The sequence below is a fragment of the Phaeodactylum tricornutum genome, chromosome 13, assembly GCF_000150955.2.
Source record: "Phaeodactylum tricornutum CCAP 1055/1 chromosome 13, whole genome shotgun sequence".
Lineage (NCBI taxonomy): Eukaryota > Bacillariophyta > Bacillariophyceae > Surirellales > Neidiaceae > Phaeodactylum > Phaeodactylum tricornutum.
The window spans coordinates 463,990-482,374 of NC_011681.1; the positions used below are offsets into that span (position 1 = coordinate 463,990).

Consider the following 18,385-nt stretch of genomic DNA (forward strand, 5'->3'; position numbering starts at 1 on the left):
GCTGGTCGATCTGAATATCTGCCGACGAGAAACCTACTACAATCCCGGTGCTTGCCAACATCAACGTCACACCTACGAAGAATGTGGCTACATAGCTTGGTTGCGTCGTGTGGAAAAAAAGAAGGAACTGAAAGCCGCGGAAGCCGCTGCGGCGGCAGCGGAGGCGGCCGACACAAAATAAGATCGCGAGCGCAGACTTGACGAGCACAGAACAGTCGAGCGTATCGCCTGGAGCTTTTCAGTGCACGAGGATGCTTATGTAGATCTTCTAAAATGAACAGAAACCCATTGATTTCAACACTATAGCCATAGTCCGTTTGCCAAATATTAACTAGAATCAGCAGGTGTCGGAGTGAAACCTATTGCATCGCAGTAGGGAACAGTGCTTGCCATATTTCAAAGAAAGGCTGTATGCTACTCCACAAAACAGTTTTCGATGCTCCAGCCACCCTTTTCCGTTGTTTCCAAATAATCCATACACTTAGGACAGAAATGGCGACTTGACTCCGGCGCTTCCAAGCATCGGAGTTGTCCTTTCTTTCTTCCTTGAATGCCAAAAGGTATCGCCTTAGCAACACTCGCAATTGCACGGAGAATCTCCAAAGCCACGCGGAGCCGCTCTCGTGGGTCTGAGACATCAAAGTACCGGAACTCATTCCCATTGAACTTTCTGACTGTGAATCCCAAGGGGCAACGTTCTCTTCTTTACTTTGCGTCTGAATTGTTTCCAATAGCGATATGCACCGTAAAACAGTTTCCTTTGTCCCCAAAGGAGAGGTTTCGGTCGTAAAAATTTGAAGAAAAGATAGAATCCTGGCCGTAGCTTCACGGTTCAAACGACCGGATACTTTCCAACTGTCGACCAGGCGGCCTTCCGGAAACGAATCAATTTTTGCAACCCCAGATAGAGTTATTGTCCTTGACGCGTTCTTTGGGGCGCGTGAGAGAGACTCTAGAATCGCAGCGGTAACGTCGGCATCTCGGGAAAAAGGTAACAATCGACAGCAGAGAACCTCCACGACTTCGTCTTGTAGAAACACTTCTTTTCCTTCCAACTTTCCCCCCTTCGAGCTGGACAGTAGTTCCAAACATAAGCCCAGTGCCACTTTCAAGTGTTCGGTTTCACGACAAAATTGCATCAACAGTACGGCCAAATCAGCCGAGATGGAGTGTGCATGGACGTATCGCAGACAAGGTAGCAAATACCGGTAGCCTCTCTCACGAAGGTCTTCAGTAGGAACCATGCCGTTCATCTCGGACCAGGATTGCAACGCTACAGCTGCCGCCCGTTCCAGTCTCACAAAATTTTCCTCCAACGGTTCCGTGCGAACTCGTACAACGAAACTTTCGTTCGGAAAGAAACGAAAGTGCAAGGACGTGCGTAATTTCACCATATGTTCTCTCTGGAGTCCGCTTTGTACTGTATCGATAGATTCCTCATCGAGAATTTTATTGGAAACGTGTAGAGCTTCTCGAAAAGATCCTTGTAGAAAGGCCCTTTCGGCATAGTCGATCCCGTTGCTCTCAACGTTTGCAACCAACATCTTAACATTGCCGCCCTTACTATGACCCACTTGCTGATGCTCCATAGTTCCCCGTCCACTCTGCAAAGAATGTCGACTAGAGATTTTGCGAAGCTAACCGTCCGTTTTGAGAGTAAGAGCAGGTATTTGGCCAAAATAGGCAATTCTCTGCTGTAGCATATTGTGATTTCTTGCCAAAGCTTGACACAGAATTCTCCTTTACAGACCCGGCCCTGCATTCACTGTCACTGTCAGTGAGGATCTCCTATCTTGATAAAATATGGACAACCAAATATATATTCAGTCTTGTAATGGGTATCCACTCACGGAACTGACGGAGCGGCCGATTGACCGTGTAACGATAGCTCAGCACCTGAAACAACGCAATCCTCACAATGGCGCCATTGTGACATTATTTGTGCAGTCAACAGTCGTCTGCGCAGGCTTCACCTGGTCTTCTCGAGCTATTGTACAGGTACAATGCTTCGCATGGTCACAGCCGTCGGACCAGCAGTCCTTCAGCACCGGCTACGGCAGCCTTCGTCGGTGCGGGTGGTGGGCTGCGGCACTTTTGGTGCGATCCGTACGTACGCCGCCAAGGCAACGGCGGCGTCCACAGAGACGGAACCCACGTTGAGCTATACCGCTAGTAAGATTGCCGCCAAGGAGAGGCGACGTAAGCTGTACGAAGCCAGCCAGGAGCGTATGGAACGCATAAAGACTCGTCGAGAAGGGAGGGTCCGTGGAAAGCAGCGGCGGGAGTTTCGTAAATGGTTTATCCGGAAAAAAGTTGACGAAGAGTACATGAACCGCAAAGCTCGTCAAGCCGAACTAGGATGGAAACACCAAGTGGCCGTCATTCTAACGCGGACGGAAGTGGTACTGCCGGATATGGAACCTTGGGAAGAGGAGTACGAGAACCTATCCGCTCATTTGGCCCAGTTTGGAAAAGAGTATCCTCCAGAATTTGGTGGCCGGATAAAGACGGATGACCAACCTATAGCAATGACGCAGGAAGAATTACTAAAGCTTCTTCCGGAAGGCTTTACACCTGCACCGCGCGAAACGGTAGCTGACGAGACTGGTGACGTGCGAACGACGGATCGGAAACTCAAAACAAGCATTTACCTTATGGTACAGCAGGACCAAGATCAATGGCAGTTTCCTACCGTCGACTTGAATGAGGATGAAACCATATTGGAAGCTGCCGAGCGCACACTCAAGGATATTATCGGGCCAGAAGTCGAGTACTGGTGCATTACTAATGCACCATGTGCGGTTGACATGGAAGCGTTGCCTGCCGAAAGCCGTACTGATGTCTACGGTACAAAGACTTTCTTTATGAAAATATATTACGACGAAGGGAGCGTGAATACATCCAGTTTGAAAGCCAAAGACTTTGCCTGGCTAGACCGCGATGAGGCCACGGAAAGAGTACAAAAGGATCAAGGCGATTACGTTGCAAAGTTTTATCACTACTTGCTATAATACTTCAAATCCTTTTTCATGGAACTCTCTTGTATTCGACAGAAAGAATGTGCGACAAGTCGTTGATTGTTGTAAATTACTGTTAGATCCCGCTCAATGTCGCTTCCGCTGCCGGATGAAAGTATTTGCTCTCGTCCCCAGCAAAGGGTCAGATCTATGGGTCGATTTCGACAGAGGTAACCAACAGTAGCTGTTGATCCAACTCCTAGTAAGGACAGCGTCTTACCAGAAGTTCAATCGCCTACTGCTAAACTCCAAGTCGCTTCCGTCCCACACACAACGAATCACAGCCCCACAGTCCCTACGAATATCCAAGAGCACATTGTAGACTCATAATCTTCGTAGTTCATCGTTTTCCTGACTTCGATCTCCATCGTCGTTTTGTGTTCATCAATAGAACTACGAAGCAACCCCCCCGTCTTTCTGATCCCAGCCCTGCCCTACCGCTCCCCTGTCCTGCCCTCTGCCATCATGTCCCCGTCTGCCGATTTCACCATCTCCGACTTTCCTCACAAAGTCCTCAATCCAATCGCCACCAATACCATCGCACCCTCCTATGCGTCGCTTCTCCTCGCCCAACGCCAGCTCAGCGCCAATGCATCCGCCATCCCCAGCCTCAATGGCGGTGGCGCCCATGGCCACATGGCCCTGACGCTCACCGCCGCCGCGTACGCCGAACTGTCCGACGTCCCCTTCGTCATTCCCGTTGCTCCCCCGGCCGACCCCGAACCGGGCACCACGCAACCTCAAATCACGGAAAATAATCGGCTCCACAAACGCGCTGTGGCCATCCACAGCCTCTACGTGGCAGTCAATAATGCCCTCCGTCGCCAGCTCCTCGACGCCGTTCCTCGCGTCTACGTCCGGGACTTGGAGCACCCCCAGTTCGCGTACAGCAAAGTCACCTGCCTTGACCTGCTGGACCATCTCTGGCGCAACTTCGGCACCATCTCCGCTTCTGATTTAAAAAACAACATCCAGTCGATGTACACCCCCTGGAACCCAGCCGACCCGATTGAAACCATCTTTCACCGCCTGACCGACGCCATTGCGTATTCGACGGCAGGCCGCGACCCCATCTCCGAAGCCGCTGCCGTTCGCGCCGGCTACGACGTTCTCGAGCATTCCGGCTTGTTCCCTCGTGCCTGCGAAACTTGGCGCACTGCCTCGCCCGACACGCATACGCTTGCCAACCTCCGTACTCTCTTTAAGGTTGCCGACACGGACCGCAAGCGCACCGTCACCACGGGCGCCCTTGGCTACGCCAATGCCCTTTGTGCCCCTTCCTCTGCCCCCCCTTCGATTGTGTCCGACACCCTCAGTCTTCCCTTTTCTGCTCTCTCTGTGTCGCATTCCTCTGCCGCCACCACGGAGAAAACATATTGCTGGACCCATGGCTCCAGCAATAACCGTCGGCACACAAGCGCCACCTGCAAGAACAAGGCTCCTGGGCACCGCGACGACGCCACTGCTGCCAATCCACTTGGTGGGTCAACCAAAATTTGGACTGCCCCCAAACCCCCTGAATAGGTCAGAGGGACGGCTACACCGACACTTAACACTTGTAATAACGATCTAATCAATCATATTACTAGTCTTAATTTGTCTGTAGTCCCCTCCCCGCCTAGTATTACAACCTCGGCCATTGCCGACACCGGGTGCACAGGACACTACATTACCGTGTCCTGCCCCCACTTCAACCAACAGCCAGCCTCCTCTCCACTCTCTGTCCCCGTTCCCAACGGCGCTACCCTCCGTTCCAGCCACACGGCCACTCTCGACCTCCCTGGTTTTTCCCCTGCCGCTTGCCAAGCTCACATCTTTCCCGGCCTTGCTTCACACCCCCTCATTTCCATCGGCCAGCTCAGCGACGACGGCTGCACCGCCACCTTCTCCGCCACCCGACTCGACATCCACCGGGACACCACCCTGCTTCTTACAGGCGCTCGAGCCCCCACCACCGGCCTCTGGCACCTCGACCTGACCCCAGCCAAGACCGCCAATGCCCTCCTTCCCGACACCTCCCTGGCCGACCGCATCGCTTTTGTCCATGCGTCCCTTTTCTCCCCTTCTCTCTCCACTTGGTGCACCGCTCTCGATGCCGGGCGCCTCCCAACCTTCCCCGACATCACGTCCAAACAAGTGCGCAAGTATCCTCCCCGCTCGATGGCAACCATCAAAGGCCACTTAGACCAACAACGCGCAAATCTTCGCTCCACTAAGCCCTCCCCCGTTCCGCTGGTGGCCTCACCCAACCCTCTCCACGAATCCCCGCTTGACTTCTGCCCGGCTCCGACCACTCCTCCCGCTGGCCGCACTCACCATGTCTTCGCCGCACACCAACGAGTCACCGGCCAAATCTACACAGATCAACCGGGCCGTTTTCTCACTCCCTCGAGTGCAGGCCACACGGATATGCTCGTGTTGTACGACTACGACAGTAATGCAATTCACGTTGAACTAATGAAGAGCAAGTCCGGTGCCGAGATCCTGGCCGCCTACCAGCGCGCCCACTCCCTCTTCACCCACCATGGCCTCCAGCCGCAGCTCCAGCGTCTGGACAACGAGGCATCCACCGCTCTCCAGTCATTCATGACCGCCCACCAAGTTGACTTCCAATTGGCGCCACCCCATTTACACCGTCGCAACGCCGCCGAACGCGCCATACGTACCTTCAAGAACCACTTCATAGCCGGTCTCTGCAGCACGAACCCGGATTTTCCGCTTCATCTTTGGGATCGCCTCATTCCCCACGCTCTGCTTAGTCTCAATCTCCTCCGCGGCTCCCGCATCAACCCCACCCTCTCAGCCCACGCCCAACTCCACGGCGCGTTCGATTACAACCGCACCCCGCTTGCCCCCCCCGGTACTCGCGTCCTCGTGCACGAAAAACCCGCCGTCCGAGAAACTTGGGCGCCCCATGCTGTTGAAGGCTGGTATCTTGGCCCGGCCATGAACCATTACCGCTGCCATCGCGTTTGGATCACCGAGACACGTGCTGAACGCGTTGCTGACACGCTGGCATGGTTCCCCAGCAAGATTCCCATGCCCACCGCCTCTTCCACGGACCGCGCCCTGGCCGCCGCCCGTGACTTAGTGTGTGCCCTCCGGAATCCCGCTCCTGCTTCACCGTTTACGCCCCTCGACGCCAACCAGCACCAGGCCCTCACCCAACTCGCAGAACTCTTTGAGTCCGTTGCTGTCCCGGCCTCTCCCATCGCCGCACCCGCTCGAGCGCCCCCGGTCCCCGCCCCTGTCCCAGCACTTACCCCAGCACAGGTCCGCTTTGCCGTTCCCATCGTCACAGCCGAGCACGCCCCCGCACTTCCGAGGGTGCCCACCCTTGCGCCGCCACCTCCGAGGGTGCCCCCCACGGCCACCTATCACTCTCGAACCCGAAATCCCGGCCGCCGCCGTCGCAAAGCACGCAAGCCCCCGCCAACCCCAACCCTAGTTCCGGCTCATCCACACAACACCCGCACCCGACCCTTTCTTGCCCCGCCTCCGCCAACGCAGTCGTCGACCCCGCAACCGGCGCCTCTTTAGAGTATCGCCACCTACGCACCGGTCCCGATGCTCCCGATTGGATTCAAGCCGCAGCTAACGAAATTGGCCGTCTCACCAACGGTAACCCGCCCAACAGCACTCACGGTAGCCAAACTATGCACTTCATCGCGCATACCGCCATTCCTCCCGGTCGCCGGGCCACCTACTTGCGCATTGTTGCCAGCATTCGCCCTCAGAAAGCGGAACCCAAGCGCATCCGTTTTACCGTCGGTGGCAACTTAGTTCAGTACCCCGGCAAGGTTAGCACCCCGACTGCAGACATCACCACAGCCAAGATCCTATTCAACAGTGTCCTCTCCACACCCGCGGCAAAGTTCATGTGCATTGATATCAAAGACTTCTATCTCGGCACCCCCATGGCGCGATACGAATACATGCGCATCCCGGTCCCAGATATTCCTCCCACCATTTTGGCTCAGTACCAGTTGGCCCCTCTCATACACAACAATTCCGTTACCGTCGAAATTCGCAAAGGCATGTACGGCCTTCCCCAAGCCGGCATTCTAGCTCATGACCGCCTTGTTGAACACCTCGCTCGCCACGGCTACATCAAGACCCCACATACCGCAGGCCTTTTTCGACACGTCACACGACCGATTCAGTTTACCCTAGTTGTCGACGACTTTGGCGTAAAATACACCGGCTCCGAAAACGCTCAGCACCTCATCGACACTTTACAAGCGCTCTACACTATCACAATTGATTGGGCTGGTACGCGTTACCTAGGTCTTACACTCGCTTGGAACTATGAACATCGAACCCTTGACATGTCCATGCCTGACTACATCGACCAAGCCCTAACCCGCTTCCAACGTTCGCCCCCCACCAAGCCGCAACATGCGCCACACCCGTGGACCCCACCTAACTACGGCGTTGCCACCCAGCTTACTCCCGCTCCTGACACTACTGATCCTCTCAATGCGTCCGACAAGACCCACCTGCAAGAAATCATAGGAACCCTACTCTACTACGCTAGGGCTGTCGACTCCACCATTCTCGTCGCCCTCGGAACCCTTGCATCGGCCCAGTCCACTGCAACCCAAGCCACGCTTCAAGCTGCTGAACACTTACTTGACTACTGCGCCACTCACCCACACGCTACTGTACGCTTTCAGGCTAGCGACATGTGTCTACACATTCACAGCGACGCATCCTACCTTTCCGAGTCCAAAGCCCGTTCTCGTGCTGCCGGTCATTTTTTCCTCAGCAGCCAACCCCGGAATCCCAATGCTGCTCCCGCTTCGACTGACCCAGATCCTCCCAACAATGGCGCCATTCACACGCATAGCTCCATCATGTCTGTTGTTCTGTCATCTGCCACCGAAGCAGAACTCGGTGCCCTCTTTTACAATGCCAAGGACGCTACCGCTTTCCGGGTCACTCTCGACGAACTTGGCCACATTCAGCCCCCTACCCCTATTCAGACCGATAACGCTTGTGCATCCGGCATTGCCAACGAAACCATCAAGCAACGACGTTATAAAGCCATTGACATGCGTTTCTACTGGGTTAAGGACCGCGTCGAGCAAAAACAGTTTATTATTTACTGGCGACCCGGCCTCAAGAATTTGGCCGACTATTTCTCCAAGCATCATTCTCCCGCTCATCATCGCAAAATGCGCTCGCACTACCTTCTCGAACAGTCATCCACCAATGACATAGCAACTTCTCATTTGCAGCGAGGGTGTGTTGATCCAACTCCTAGTAAGGACAGCGTCTTACCAGAAGTTCAATCGCCTACTGCTAAACTCCAAGTCGCTTCCGTCCCACACACAACGAATCACAGCCCCACAGTCCCTACGAATATCCAAGAGCACATTGTAGACTCATAATCTTCGTAGTTCATCGTTTTCCTGACTTCGATCTCCATCGTCGTTTTGTGTTCATCAATAGTAGCAGCTATTTTGGTTTTCCAGTTGACAGTAAATTCTTCTATCACAGTGCTGACTGGAAAATCATAGAATCGTAGAGTAAGATTTGCTAGGGTTTAGGGTTAACACCATTTGGAACTGGGTTGACTCGACTGTGATGCCGCGCTGCATAACACGCGCTCTCACTGTCAACTGTGAGCCATGGAAAAAATGAACTCGAACCGAAACCTAGCCGGAATCTCCTTTTTTCATGACGAGCTGTGCTAATATGACGTCCTCCAGCGAAGGTTTGTATTACAACACGAAGCTTCTCTGTTTTCCAATTAGAGGAGACAAGCTTATTCAGAATCAAGATTAGGTCATGTTTCAGGTGGGACGATACGATCCCCAGGAGGCGGAACGAAATGCGCAAAAGAACAAAGGCAAGCACAAGGGACGCCCGCGTAAACGAAATCGTCGGGATCAGGAGCATCCACACACAAGTCCAGGACTCGCAGCGGATGAAGTAGATGCTGGCGCAAAAGGCACCAAGCGATCATTGTATGTGATCGCTCCAGAAACTGCTGGTCCAACTTCGGTTGCGCTCTCGAGAAATCGCGGTTCCAAAGTCACAAATGAAGCCTTTGATGACTTGGATCTTATCGACGAGCTAATTGGCGATGTCGACAGTGCCAACATACTGACCAGACTAGACGAAAATGACAACAAGCGCGCTGCCGAAGACGAAGAATTTAATCAGAAAGCATTGCCCCAATCCGAAGTCGAGGTGGCATTGCGTATGGTTAAACAACCAATAGATCAAGCCGCCACCGCCTGGAAAATAGCCCCCTTCCTGACAAACAACCTAAAGCGGGACGGATTTGCAAACTTCTTTCCTATTCAAGCATTGGCGATTCCAGATGTAATTGCGAGTGAGCGTCATGCATATATTCAAGCACGAGACGTTTGCATCACGGCACCGACTGGTTCAGGGAAGACGTTGGCTTATGTGCTACCCGTTCTCAATTCATTGGCTAATCGCAAAATTCGCAGATTGCGCGCCCTAGTTGTGCTGCCGAGTCGCGACCTCGCCAATCAAGTCTTCAAAGTCTTTAAGTCGTTTATGGAAGGCTCCGATCTCAAGGTCGGCCTCGCGATTGGTCAGTCCGACTTTGTGGCAGAACAGATGGCGATGTCCGTAGATCCCGACATCAATTCACAGGATTCGGATTCGGCTCGACGGCGGCTGGCCTTTGATACAGGGAACGTCAGTTTGGCTTTGCAGGCGTTTGAAGATGGCAACGACCACGACTTACCGGAAAAAAGAGATCCGCAAAGCACAATTGATGTCCTGGTATGCACACCAGGACGCTTAGTGGATCACTTGGACAATACACCCGGCTTCTCTTTGGAGCATTTGCGTTTTCTCATCGTAGATGAGGCAGATCGTCTACTCAGTCAAACTTATCATAATTGGATTGGGCGGGTGATACAGAGCGCAAATTCGGGGTCGGTTGCCGCATGGAAACGAATTCTTGCGAATGATAACGAGCTTCCGATGCCACAAGTATCGAAAGACGGAGCGTCCTACTGTATCACGCCTACAACCTGGAGGCGCGGTGGAGTTGTCGGAGACGATACCGACTTTAACACGAACGATTCGTACCGTAGCGTCGCTTCTTCCGTTTGCCGACCGGTTCAGTTGCGCAAGTTTCTGGTTTCGGCTACGCTGACTCGTGATCCGCAAAAATTGGCCTCCCTCAAGCTTGTGAATCCCAAGCACTTTGACGTCCATCAGCTCAGAACCGGCCATCAGGGGTTCTTCAACACCAACACAAAGAAGTATTCAATGCCGGAGGGCCTTCACGAACACACAGTCGAGTGCACCGCGGAGCAAAAGCCTATCGTTCTTTTAGCGCTTGTGCTGGATCAGCTTACGCCCCAGCAATCGCAATCCAGTAGCAAGCAGAGCGTGATAGTGTTTACGGCCAGTCTTGATTCAACCCATCGTTTAGCTAGGCTCTTACAGCTACTCTGGGTTTCGGCCGGCTACGGCGAGCCCGATTCAGTTGTGGAATTCTCTAGCGCCCTCAACCAGCACGAACGATCGGCGCTCATGAAGCGCTGTAACGACCCCCAGGACAAAGTCTCCGTCGTAGTATGTTCGGATGGCATGTCCCGCGGTATGGACATTGACGCGGTCCGAGCCGTGATCAACTACGACGTACCAGGTTTGGCCAAAACCTATGTTCACCGCTGCGGACGGACAGCTCGCGCCGGCAAGGAAGGACACGCAATCAGCTTACTGAAGGGCGGACAAACGCGACAGTTTGACAAAATGCGGCAACTTATTCATAACACGGACCAGGTGGACCATAATATGAGTATCAAGAAACACTTGGTGCGAGACGCCATTCCCAAGTACCGTCATTGCGTTGAAGCACTTCGTGATGTATTGGATGCCGAAGAGAACGGAGAGCTATCCCACGTGGAAGCGATCAACGAAGACTTTTTTCAAACCTAATTGCGAATTGACTCCAATTGGAACTACGAGATTACTTAACGTTTCGCTAACATTAAGCTATTCCTTTGTAGTATACGACTTACAGTTAGACAGCATACACACGAATGACATTGTCCGTGAATCCGGCAAAGAGGGTTGATCCGTCAGCGGACCAGGCCAAGCACGTGCAGGAGGGAATCTTGCCGCTTTCGGATTCTTCGGGGCGGAGGGTATCCACAACAATTTTGGATTCGAGGTCCCAAATTTTGATGGAATCATCCGTGGCGGCGCACAACCAGTAGCGGTTGGGTGAGAACACGAGGCCATTGATGATTTCACCAGCATCCAGAGAGTACAGGCGCTTGCCCTCGTTCAAGTCCCAAAGCATAGCAGTGCTATCTTTACCACCGGATGCGGCCAGAGAACCGTCGGGCGAAACGCAGACCGTGTTGAGGTAGCCGGTGTGTCCGACCAAGTCGTTGCGGAGCTTGCAGTTGGTCAAGTTCCACACTTTGACGAGACGGTCCCATCCAGCAGAGACAATGAGTGGCACGGACTGCGAAGGAGAAAAGCGAACACAAGAGACCCATTCAGAATGGCCTTCGGAGTCTCCACTGATGGTGTACTTGCACTCTCCCAGAGTGTTCCACAGACGGATAGAGGCATCGCGAGATCCTGGAAAGGCAAAAGGTACACTTCCTGTGAGAACTAGGCTATTCGACGTTTCAAGACGTGCAGCATTCGCGAGCAAGCGTACCAGAAACAATTTGACGGTTGTCAGCGGAAAAGGCGACGGAGAGCACATCCTTCTCGTGGCCAACGAAGCGGCGAGTGGTTTTGCCAGTGGCGATATCCCACAAGCGGAGTTCGGAATCCCAACTGGCAGAAAGGGCAAAGGCACCGTCGGACGAAATGACAACGTCCGAAACAAAGTGAGAATGTCCACGCAAGGCACGACGGGCGTAACCATACGAGTCGTCTTCGCCAGAGGACGAGTGCGTCAAGTGCCAAGCGATGACGGACTTGTCACGAGAAGAAGAGAGGAGAAGGTTGGGGTCTTCAGGCGTCGTCGCGAGGCTGGTGATCCAGTCGCCGTGACCCTTGAGGGTTCCACGAAGCGTCAAAGTGTCGGAAGACATGGTTGCTACAACGAAGTATTTGCGTGATGTGCCGAATGGCGTTGTTGTATGAACCGACGGTCAAATCAACCAGGGGAAAATTTACGGACCCCGAACGGCAGCCTGCGTTTGCGTGTCGTCTCACAGTCACTCCGAATGAAAGAGGACGAGGCTTACCGGTTGCCCCCCTTACTAAAATATATCGGAGGGTCCGTCAGCCGCATCGACTACCGGTAGTCGGCCAGGACATTTTGGTCGTGGTCTAATCGTGACTACCTTTCCGTTTCGAAAATTCCGACGGTGCTCCGGAATGTGCCGCGCTCTATTCTGTGCAGTCCAGCGAAACTCACAGACCGTGATTTTGACTGTATAAAGTAACTCGCAAACAGTGCGAGGGTACGGTATAGCGTTTCGATCCCTTGGGAGCATCAGAAATGCTAACAACATGTGGTCCTTACCTCTTCCGTTTCCAAAAAACTTGCGATTGCCACGAGGGTTTCCGTTATACGGACCAGCTAAATTGAAAGTCGCGAGTACGACATCGTCCCTGATAATGGTGCTACTACTCTTGAAGAGTCCGCGACATTCCTCTTCCTTGACGAGTCACAACCGAGAGATCCCAGTAGATCGCGCAAAGCGTCAGCGGCAGAATGCCAACAGCCAGGAAAAATTTAAGCGGGAAGCACAGTTCCGTCGCATTGAGTACTTGAACTCCAACCGAGATAGACTAGAATACCCTCAATTGCGGGAACTAGAAGGTCTGCAATCCAAGGGCGATCCGTTTGACGCCAATTTATTCGGCGACGACCACGTAGCTTTTAAGCAGGCGCACAACTCGATTCTGGCGCGATTGGCAACCATTTCGGCATCGGCGGCTGGAACACCACCCAGCGAGGCCAGCGTCTTTTATCTGGACGGTTTCGATGCAGCCACGACCCAAACTCTCCTGACGGCAGGATTTTCGCCCAAGAACCTGTTTGTGGCCAACGATTGGTCCGCAACTGTGCAAGCCTTGAGTGTCTTCAATATAAATTGTCACCATGGTCGGGCGCAAGACGTGCTGTGCGAGGAATCGACTGTCAAGATTCCGTTTTGTGCTGCCTACTTGGACGGCTGCGGCGGGGCCCCAGAACCTGTCATTGAAATGGTCCAGGCATTGTTTGGCAGAATGATACACCATTCCCCACCGCCTTGCCTGGCTATTGGATTTACTTTGACCAGCGCGGAGCCAACGGGAAGAGAACTGCTGGATCGGATACAGGATGTGAGTAAGGCTATTTTTCAAGAGGCTAAGCAAATGGGATATCAAATGAAGCATGTCGGAGACGATCCCGAAAGCTATGGTTTAAGTCCCAACATTTCGCGCAAGCATGAGGGAACTAGCACATCTTGGATTTACTGCGAACGAGACCACAGTTGTAAAAGTATTATTCCTGGTTGAGCAATTAGCTACCTAAATTGTAACTTTTTTCAATTATCAGATTTTTTGACTATGTATATTAAAGTTTCAACTCATCTGGAAGAACAGCTGTTCTTATCTCGACATAGCTCAGTTGGTAGAGCGATAGACTGTAGTTGAACTTGCATATATCTGTTGGCCGGGTGTTCGATTCACCCTGTCGAGACTTTTTTCCTCTGTTGTGTAATATTACAGATGTTTTGAAAGAAACTTTTTTCCACTATTTTATAATATATCAAAAGATTGCACATTGTTGTTTTGAAAATGAGCTCACTTTCGATTCACCCTGTCGAAACTTTTTCCTCTTGTCTTGTAGCGGCAAAGGATGGCATGGCACACCGTTGTTAGTTTTAAAAATGAGCTCTTTTTTACTGATGATCAAACACTTTGGCATCCCAATTGTTGTTTACCTTGACAAAGTCTGGTTGCTACAACACCGCATGTACTCCTCCAATGTATAAAAGCTGTTCATAAATCCTGCCTTTATTTGGCTAACGATATTCCCTGCAGAGTGTTTGCCCGAGTTTGACAAAGGGCCATTCGTCTTCACCTACAAACGCGTCCTTTGTTAAAATTCTCCGTTCAATAAATCTTCTAGAGTAGCGACGATTTCAGCAGCACTGACACGCTTGCTCGGATCTAATTCGTAAGCACGATTTGTTAAGGTGGCCAGGACCATATCCGTGTGAGACGCGTTTTTGGAATTGAGGTAAGGAATGAAAGGTTTCGTGCCTTTCATTACAAACTGCTTTGTTTCCGCCACACTCCATTTATCCCACGGCTGCTCGCCCGTCAGGATTCCATAGTAGACATTGGCTAACGAGTAAACATCGAGTTTTTCGTCCAGATCCTGAGACGCGTACTCTTCCGGTGAGCGCCATTTACCCGGGGCTGATGGAATGTGAAGTGGACAACATGCTCCGGTATCGTACCGATGCCCCATGAACCGACACCGGTTAAAGTCGTTGAGTTTGACCGTTCCGTCATCTTTGACTAAGTACTGACGTGGTTGCAGATCGGCGTGAACAATTGGCCCCCCTGGTAATTCGTGGAGCGCCCGCACGGCTCGGGCGGCTTGCAGCGCCAGATACAGCCGTCCTCGCTCAGTGTGTCGTGTTGCAAATTTGTTGGAACTCACGAGAGTGTTCTCTAAAAAGATATGCTCCATATTATTTCCGATAAACTCCGTCAACATGCTGTTTCCGCAAAATGAATAGATGTCAACAATGTTCGGCGACGAAGTAAGCTGCTCCATTGACAGCGCATCACGTCGATGGCGGTCAAAGTTTCGTTGATCAAAATCGTGGACTCGTTTCATCACCTTTAATACCAGAGGTTCTTTCATTACAGCGCTCGGATCAACGGCTATGACATCTCTCCACATTCCGTTGTCGAGGATACCAATAGGCTTGTCGCGCCCTTGCCTTTGACGGTCGAAAACAGATTGCAAGTCAACTTCGTGGATAAGATTGCAATTTGGCAAGTTCAACTCTTGCCAATCGGCTCTTACGCATCCGGGCTTAAGAGCTTCTGAGGTCTTCTTTTTTTTCGCAATCACAACGTCGTTTGCGTTGGGCTTGCCATGGACAGAGTTCCAAACGTGTGTGGCGACCTTCTGCAGCATCTCTTTGCTTCCAAATCCTGAATGCGCTCGATCTTTGGTTCGCATGTGGGTCCGCTGCCGAGTCGTCAAGCCAGCGCCCTTGCTGCCCGTGCCCAGCGAGTTGCCCCACGCTGGAACAATGCAAGCAAGCGCAATCCAAACCAGAAGGCTACAGCAAAGCAAAACGGTGGCAACACCGCTGCAAAAAAGACCCACGTCGTTGGTATCGCTACAATAATTTTGGCATACACTGCGCAGCCATTGACGGGTTTGTCGTGGACGTCGCCATCGTCTCCCCCAACGAAAGCGACGATGTTGTGACGGTGGTGTTCTTCCGCTTCCTTCGCTATCGTATGATATCACATCGGCGTCATTTCCTCGCATTTCGCTGACGGAAAATTCTTTTCCACGATGCCTCAAAAGCGATGAAACATGATTAACAGTAATTCCACTATCGTAAGCTGTTGCAGCCGCAGCTACTGGAGCTGAAGTACCGGAGCGCTCGTAGTCGCTGAAAGAGGCATTTGAAGAGAGGAAGGACGAATTCTCTTGACTGTCAGAGTCCGATGACCCTGCATCGTCCCAAATTCTGTCCAATCGATTGTAAGTTTGCCACATGTTGTCAACAACTGTAAACCGAAAGCAACTACTCCGTTAGCCTCGATCGTAATCTGTTTCTGGTGGTTATTGTTTTCTCAACGTTTGTGATGTACCTCGCTAACTTTTGTGAGAAAAAGAATTTAGAAAATATTTGAATTTGAATAAAAGTCAACTCAATATTTGTCCTGTTCCTATTCGTAATTGATTTGGTAGTTGTCAGCACAGGTACATAAAACTGTGTCTGCGACTATGACTATCTGATCAAAGAGAAGCTGATGTGTGCAACTTTCCATTCAATTCACAAAGACTGTTCCCTGATAATTGTATCGTCTGCTGAAAGTTATTCCGTGGACCTTTAAATAAATGCCGAGATGCGCTTTGCGATGTCCAATCCAATCAGTAGTAGACTATCTTCCGGCGCCCATGGCAAGCGTCACCTTTCACAATAGTAAGCTTATAGATAGCACACAACGGACGAGAGGTGCAACTAACCAATCAACTTTATGAAAACCAAGAAATCTCCTAACATTTTTGTTATCTGCCATTCACAAAAATGTAGAACCCGCAGGTAGTGGTGAATGACACAGTAATTGGATACCTTCCAGCCCCATCACTGTTCACATATCTGTAACAGATAATCTTAGAATTTATAGACATATATTGGAACATCACCTTTGGTAGTCCTGTCCACTGAGATTGGATCCCAACTATGTATCCGAAACATGTAAGCCACGATTCGAATGGACCTCTTTGCTTCGATTCGTCGCTGGACTACTTTATCCAGAAGAGGTTGAATTTTCAGTAGTCCTTTAGGGACAAGAAAAAGATAGATTGCTGTAGAGTCGTCAAGCAAAGTCAAAGTTTCGCTAGACGGTAGACTTTTACGTCCATCCTTCTCTGCATATCCGACTTTAAGCACGTCGCCGAAACGAATATTGATTCGATTTTGAGTCGATAGAGGTTGTGACGATATTGCGTTCCAAGCTCGAGTTGTAAACTTGAGATCCATTTCGATTCCCACGCACTGGAGGCCAGGTACCATCTGAACAGCAGCGAGAAGCAGCCGGGCATCACCACAGCCTAAGTCGAATAAGACGTCGTCGTGATGTAGATCCAAAATTTGCAGAATAGCCAATTGAGCTTGTTCGCTCGTTGGGTTGAATGGTGCTAGACGATGGTGGTCCTGTGCGGTCACCGCAACATTACGTGCCAATTTTTCAATGCAATAATCAGAACTATCTATAGCTTTCAGAGGCATACTTGCTAGTTCGGCTTCTGAAACTGCAAATTGGGCCTGCTTCTAACCTGAAGCGGCTGACAGTGAAACAGTTACCTGGCTCTACCATGGTCGCTTTGATCGCATAGAGGAGCACATTGTTGGTGCACGGAAACCCGACTTCACTGATTTTAAATAGTTTGATAGAGACGATTATGGTAATTGTAACTCTACAGCACTCTTAGTTTAGTGGTAAAATAGTTGCCTTCCAAGCAATTGTCCCGGGTTCGATTCCCGGAGGGTGCATACCTTTTTCTTTTACATCGGGTAAGTGCTGCTATTGTTTGCCAGACGCAACAGGTCGTGGTCTAGAGTTAACTAGGTTTTTATTCGGAAAGCAAATAGTTAGGATGTTTCATTAGTCCTTCCTCACAGGCAACCGCAATGACTTTGTAGCATTTGTTCAGATTAAACACATCATTGCCATCAGTAATACTCCGTAAACTGCTTTCCATATCAACCCAAATTTCTCGTCCTTGACCGGCCTCAGCAACATCTTGCAGCACTTGTCGAATGTTGGGCGGACCTATGCCTCCAGCATAGCCTATATCGTAGAGCTCCGGTGGAGGTGGCCATGCCGACGAATTCAGGACCCCAGTTCCTTTGGATTCGTCCACAAGCATGGAAACGTTGGGCGGCAAACCAGCCGCAATGAGCCCTTGCCACAACGGACGGGTCTCTTCATTCTTTTGTACAATAAACTCCAGTTGCGGAAATTCTTTCATGACCGTGGCAACCAGTAATATGGATTCAGTCAAGCGTGACGTCTCCACACCGTTCACTGCGGTTGCGTTGATCTGAACACGCTGAAATCCCCACGATTGAAGCTGTTGGACAAAGTCTGACTGCCCATTGAGGACTTCGTTTACTCGGCTGCCACATAAGTGAGCGGCAAGTTTTATGCGGTTGCCTTTCGCTGTGTCAGCGATTTGAGTGTTATATGTACGAACGACGTTAGCGAGTTGTTCGACCCAAGTATCCGAAGCGTACCGGGGCATTCCGGCCTTATCGGGCCGAAACAAAATGCCGAATTCTACGACGGGGTAGGCGTGCGCCATCATCACCAACAAATGGGGATGAACCGAATCGTCCGCGCCACAAAATCCCAGTGCACGTAAGCGTGTGGCGGTCGTGATCGATGACTTGATATCGGGAAGAGGGGTCGACATTGCTGTTTGATTTTTAAGTCGAAGCTTTTTATTATGAAGAAAATGGGCAGTGACCTGACAGTGAATACGAACCGAGAAGCAGTCGATGGCACAAACAGTTTGGATTATGAGAACATATGTTGTCGAGGGTGCGTGTAAAATTCAGAGTATGAGTAATACGATACGAACTTTACTTTCTATTTAACAGCAAATATACTTGCGTAAACACAGAATCCATCTACTACGCTTG

General features: G+C 51.2%; 8 protein-coding genes across 8 annotated transcripts; 4 read left to right on the top strand and 4 right to left on the bottom strand.

Moving 5' to 3' along the window:
- Positions 1-2,003: 2,003 nt before the first annotated feature.
- Positions 2,004-3,011, top strand: PHATRDRAFT_37579 (predicted protein; the record flags this gene model as incomplete). The annotated part of the gene is made up of 1 exon (XM_002181526.1): positions 2,004-3,011. One exon carries the CDS (start codon positions 2,004-2,006, stop codon positions 3,009-3,011), a length of 1,008 nt encoding a protein of 335 aa, XP_002181562.1.
- Positions 3,012-3,482: 471 nt separating this feature from the next.
- Positions 3,483-6,557, top strand: PHATRDRAFT_37580 (predicted protein; the record flags this gene model as incomplete). Its single annotated transcript, XM_002181527.1, has 2 exons — positions 3,483-4,497; positions 4,624-6,557. The coding sequence occupies 2 exons, from the start codon at positions 3,483-3,485 to the stop codon at positions 6,555-6,557; spliced, it is 2,949 nt and encodes a 982-aa protein (XP_002181563.1).
- A 2,489-nt stretch (positions 6,558-9,046) lies between these two features.
- On the top strand, positions 9,047-10,769 carry PHATRDRAFT_28689 (predicted protein; the record flags this gene model as incomplete). Its single annotated transcript, XM_002181528.1, has 3 exons — positions 9,047-9,622; positions 9,701-9,937; positions 10,043-10,769. Coding segments are annotated over exons 1-3 (1,359 nt in total), but the record flags the coding sequence as incomplete, so codon positions are not given.
- A 208-nt stretch (positions 10,770-10,977) lies between these two features.
- Positions 10,978-12,096, bottom strand: PHATRDRAFT_28694 (predicted protein). The gene is made up of 2 exons (XM_002181696.1): positions 11,689-12,096; positions 10,978-11,606 (listed from the first exon to the last, which is right to left on the bottom strand). Exons 1-2 carry the CDS (start codon positions 12,068-12,070, stop codon positions 11,038-11,040), a joined length of 951 nt encoding a protein of 316 aa, XP_002181732.1. The 5' UTR covers positions 12,071-12,096; the 3' UTR covers positions 10,978-11,037.
- A 398-nt stretch (positions 12,097-12,494) lies between these two features.
- Positions 12,495-13,490, top strand: PHATRDRAFT_37583 (predicted protein; the record flags this gene model as incomplete). The annotated part of the gene is made up of 1 exon (XM_002181529.1): positions 12,495-13,490. The coding sequence occupies one exon, from the start codon at positions 12,495-12,497 to the stop codon at positions 13,488-13,490; it is 996 nt and encodes a 331-aa protein (XP_002181565.1).
- Positions 13,491-14,076: 586 nt separating this feature from the next.
- On the bottom strand, positions 14,077-15,754 carry PHATRDRAFT_47382 (predicted protein; the record flags this gene model as incomplete). The annotated part of the gene is made up of 1 exon (XM_002181697.1): positions 14,077-15,754. The coding sequence occupies exon 1, from the start codon at positions 15,727-15,729 to the stop codon at positions 14,077-14,079; it is 1,653 nt and encodes a 550-aa protein (XP_002181733.1). The 5' UTR covers positions 15,730-15,754.
- A 597-nt stretch (positions 15,755-16,351) lies between these two features.
- PHATRDRAFT_37585 (predicted protein) lies at positions 16,352-16,969 on the bottom strand (the record flags this gene model as incomplete). Its single annotated transcript, XM_002181698.1, has 1 exon — positions 16,352-16,969. The coding sequence occupies one exon, from the start codon at positions 16,967-16,969 to the stop codon at positions 16,352-16,354; it is 618 nt and encodes a 205-aa protein (XP_002181734.1).
- A 325-nt stretch (positions 16,970-17,294) lies between these two features.
- On the bottom strand, positions 17,295-18,156 carry PHATRDRAFT_47383 (predicted protein; the record flags this gene model as incomplete). Its single annotated transcript, XM_002181699.1, has 1 exon — positions 17,295-18,156. The coding sequence occupies one exon, from the start codon at positions 18,154-18,156 to the stop codon at positions 17,314-17,316; it is 843 nt and encodes a 280-aa protein (XP_002181735.1). The 3' UTR covers positions 17,295-17,313.
- Positions 18,157-18,385: the final 229 nt, after the last annotated feature.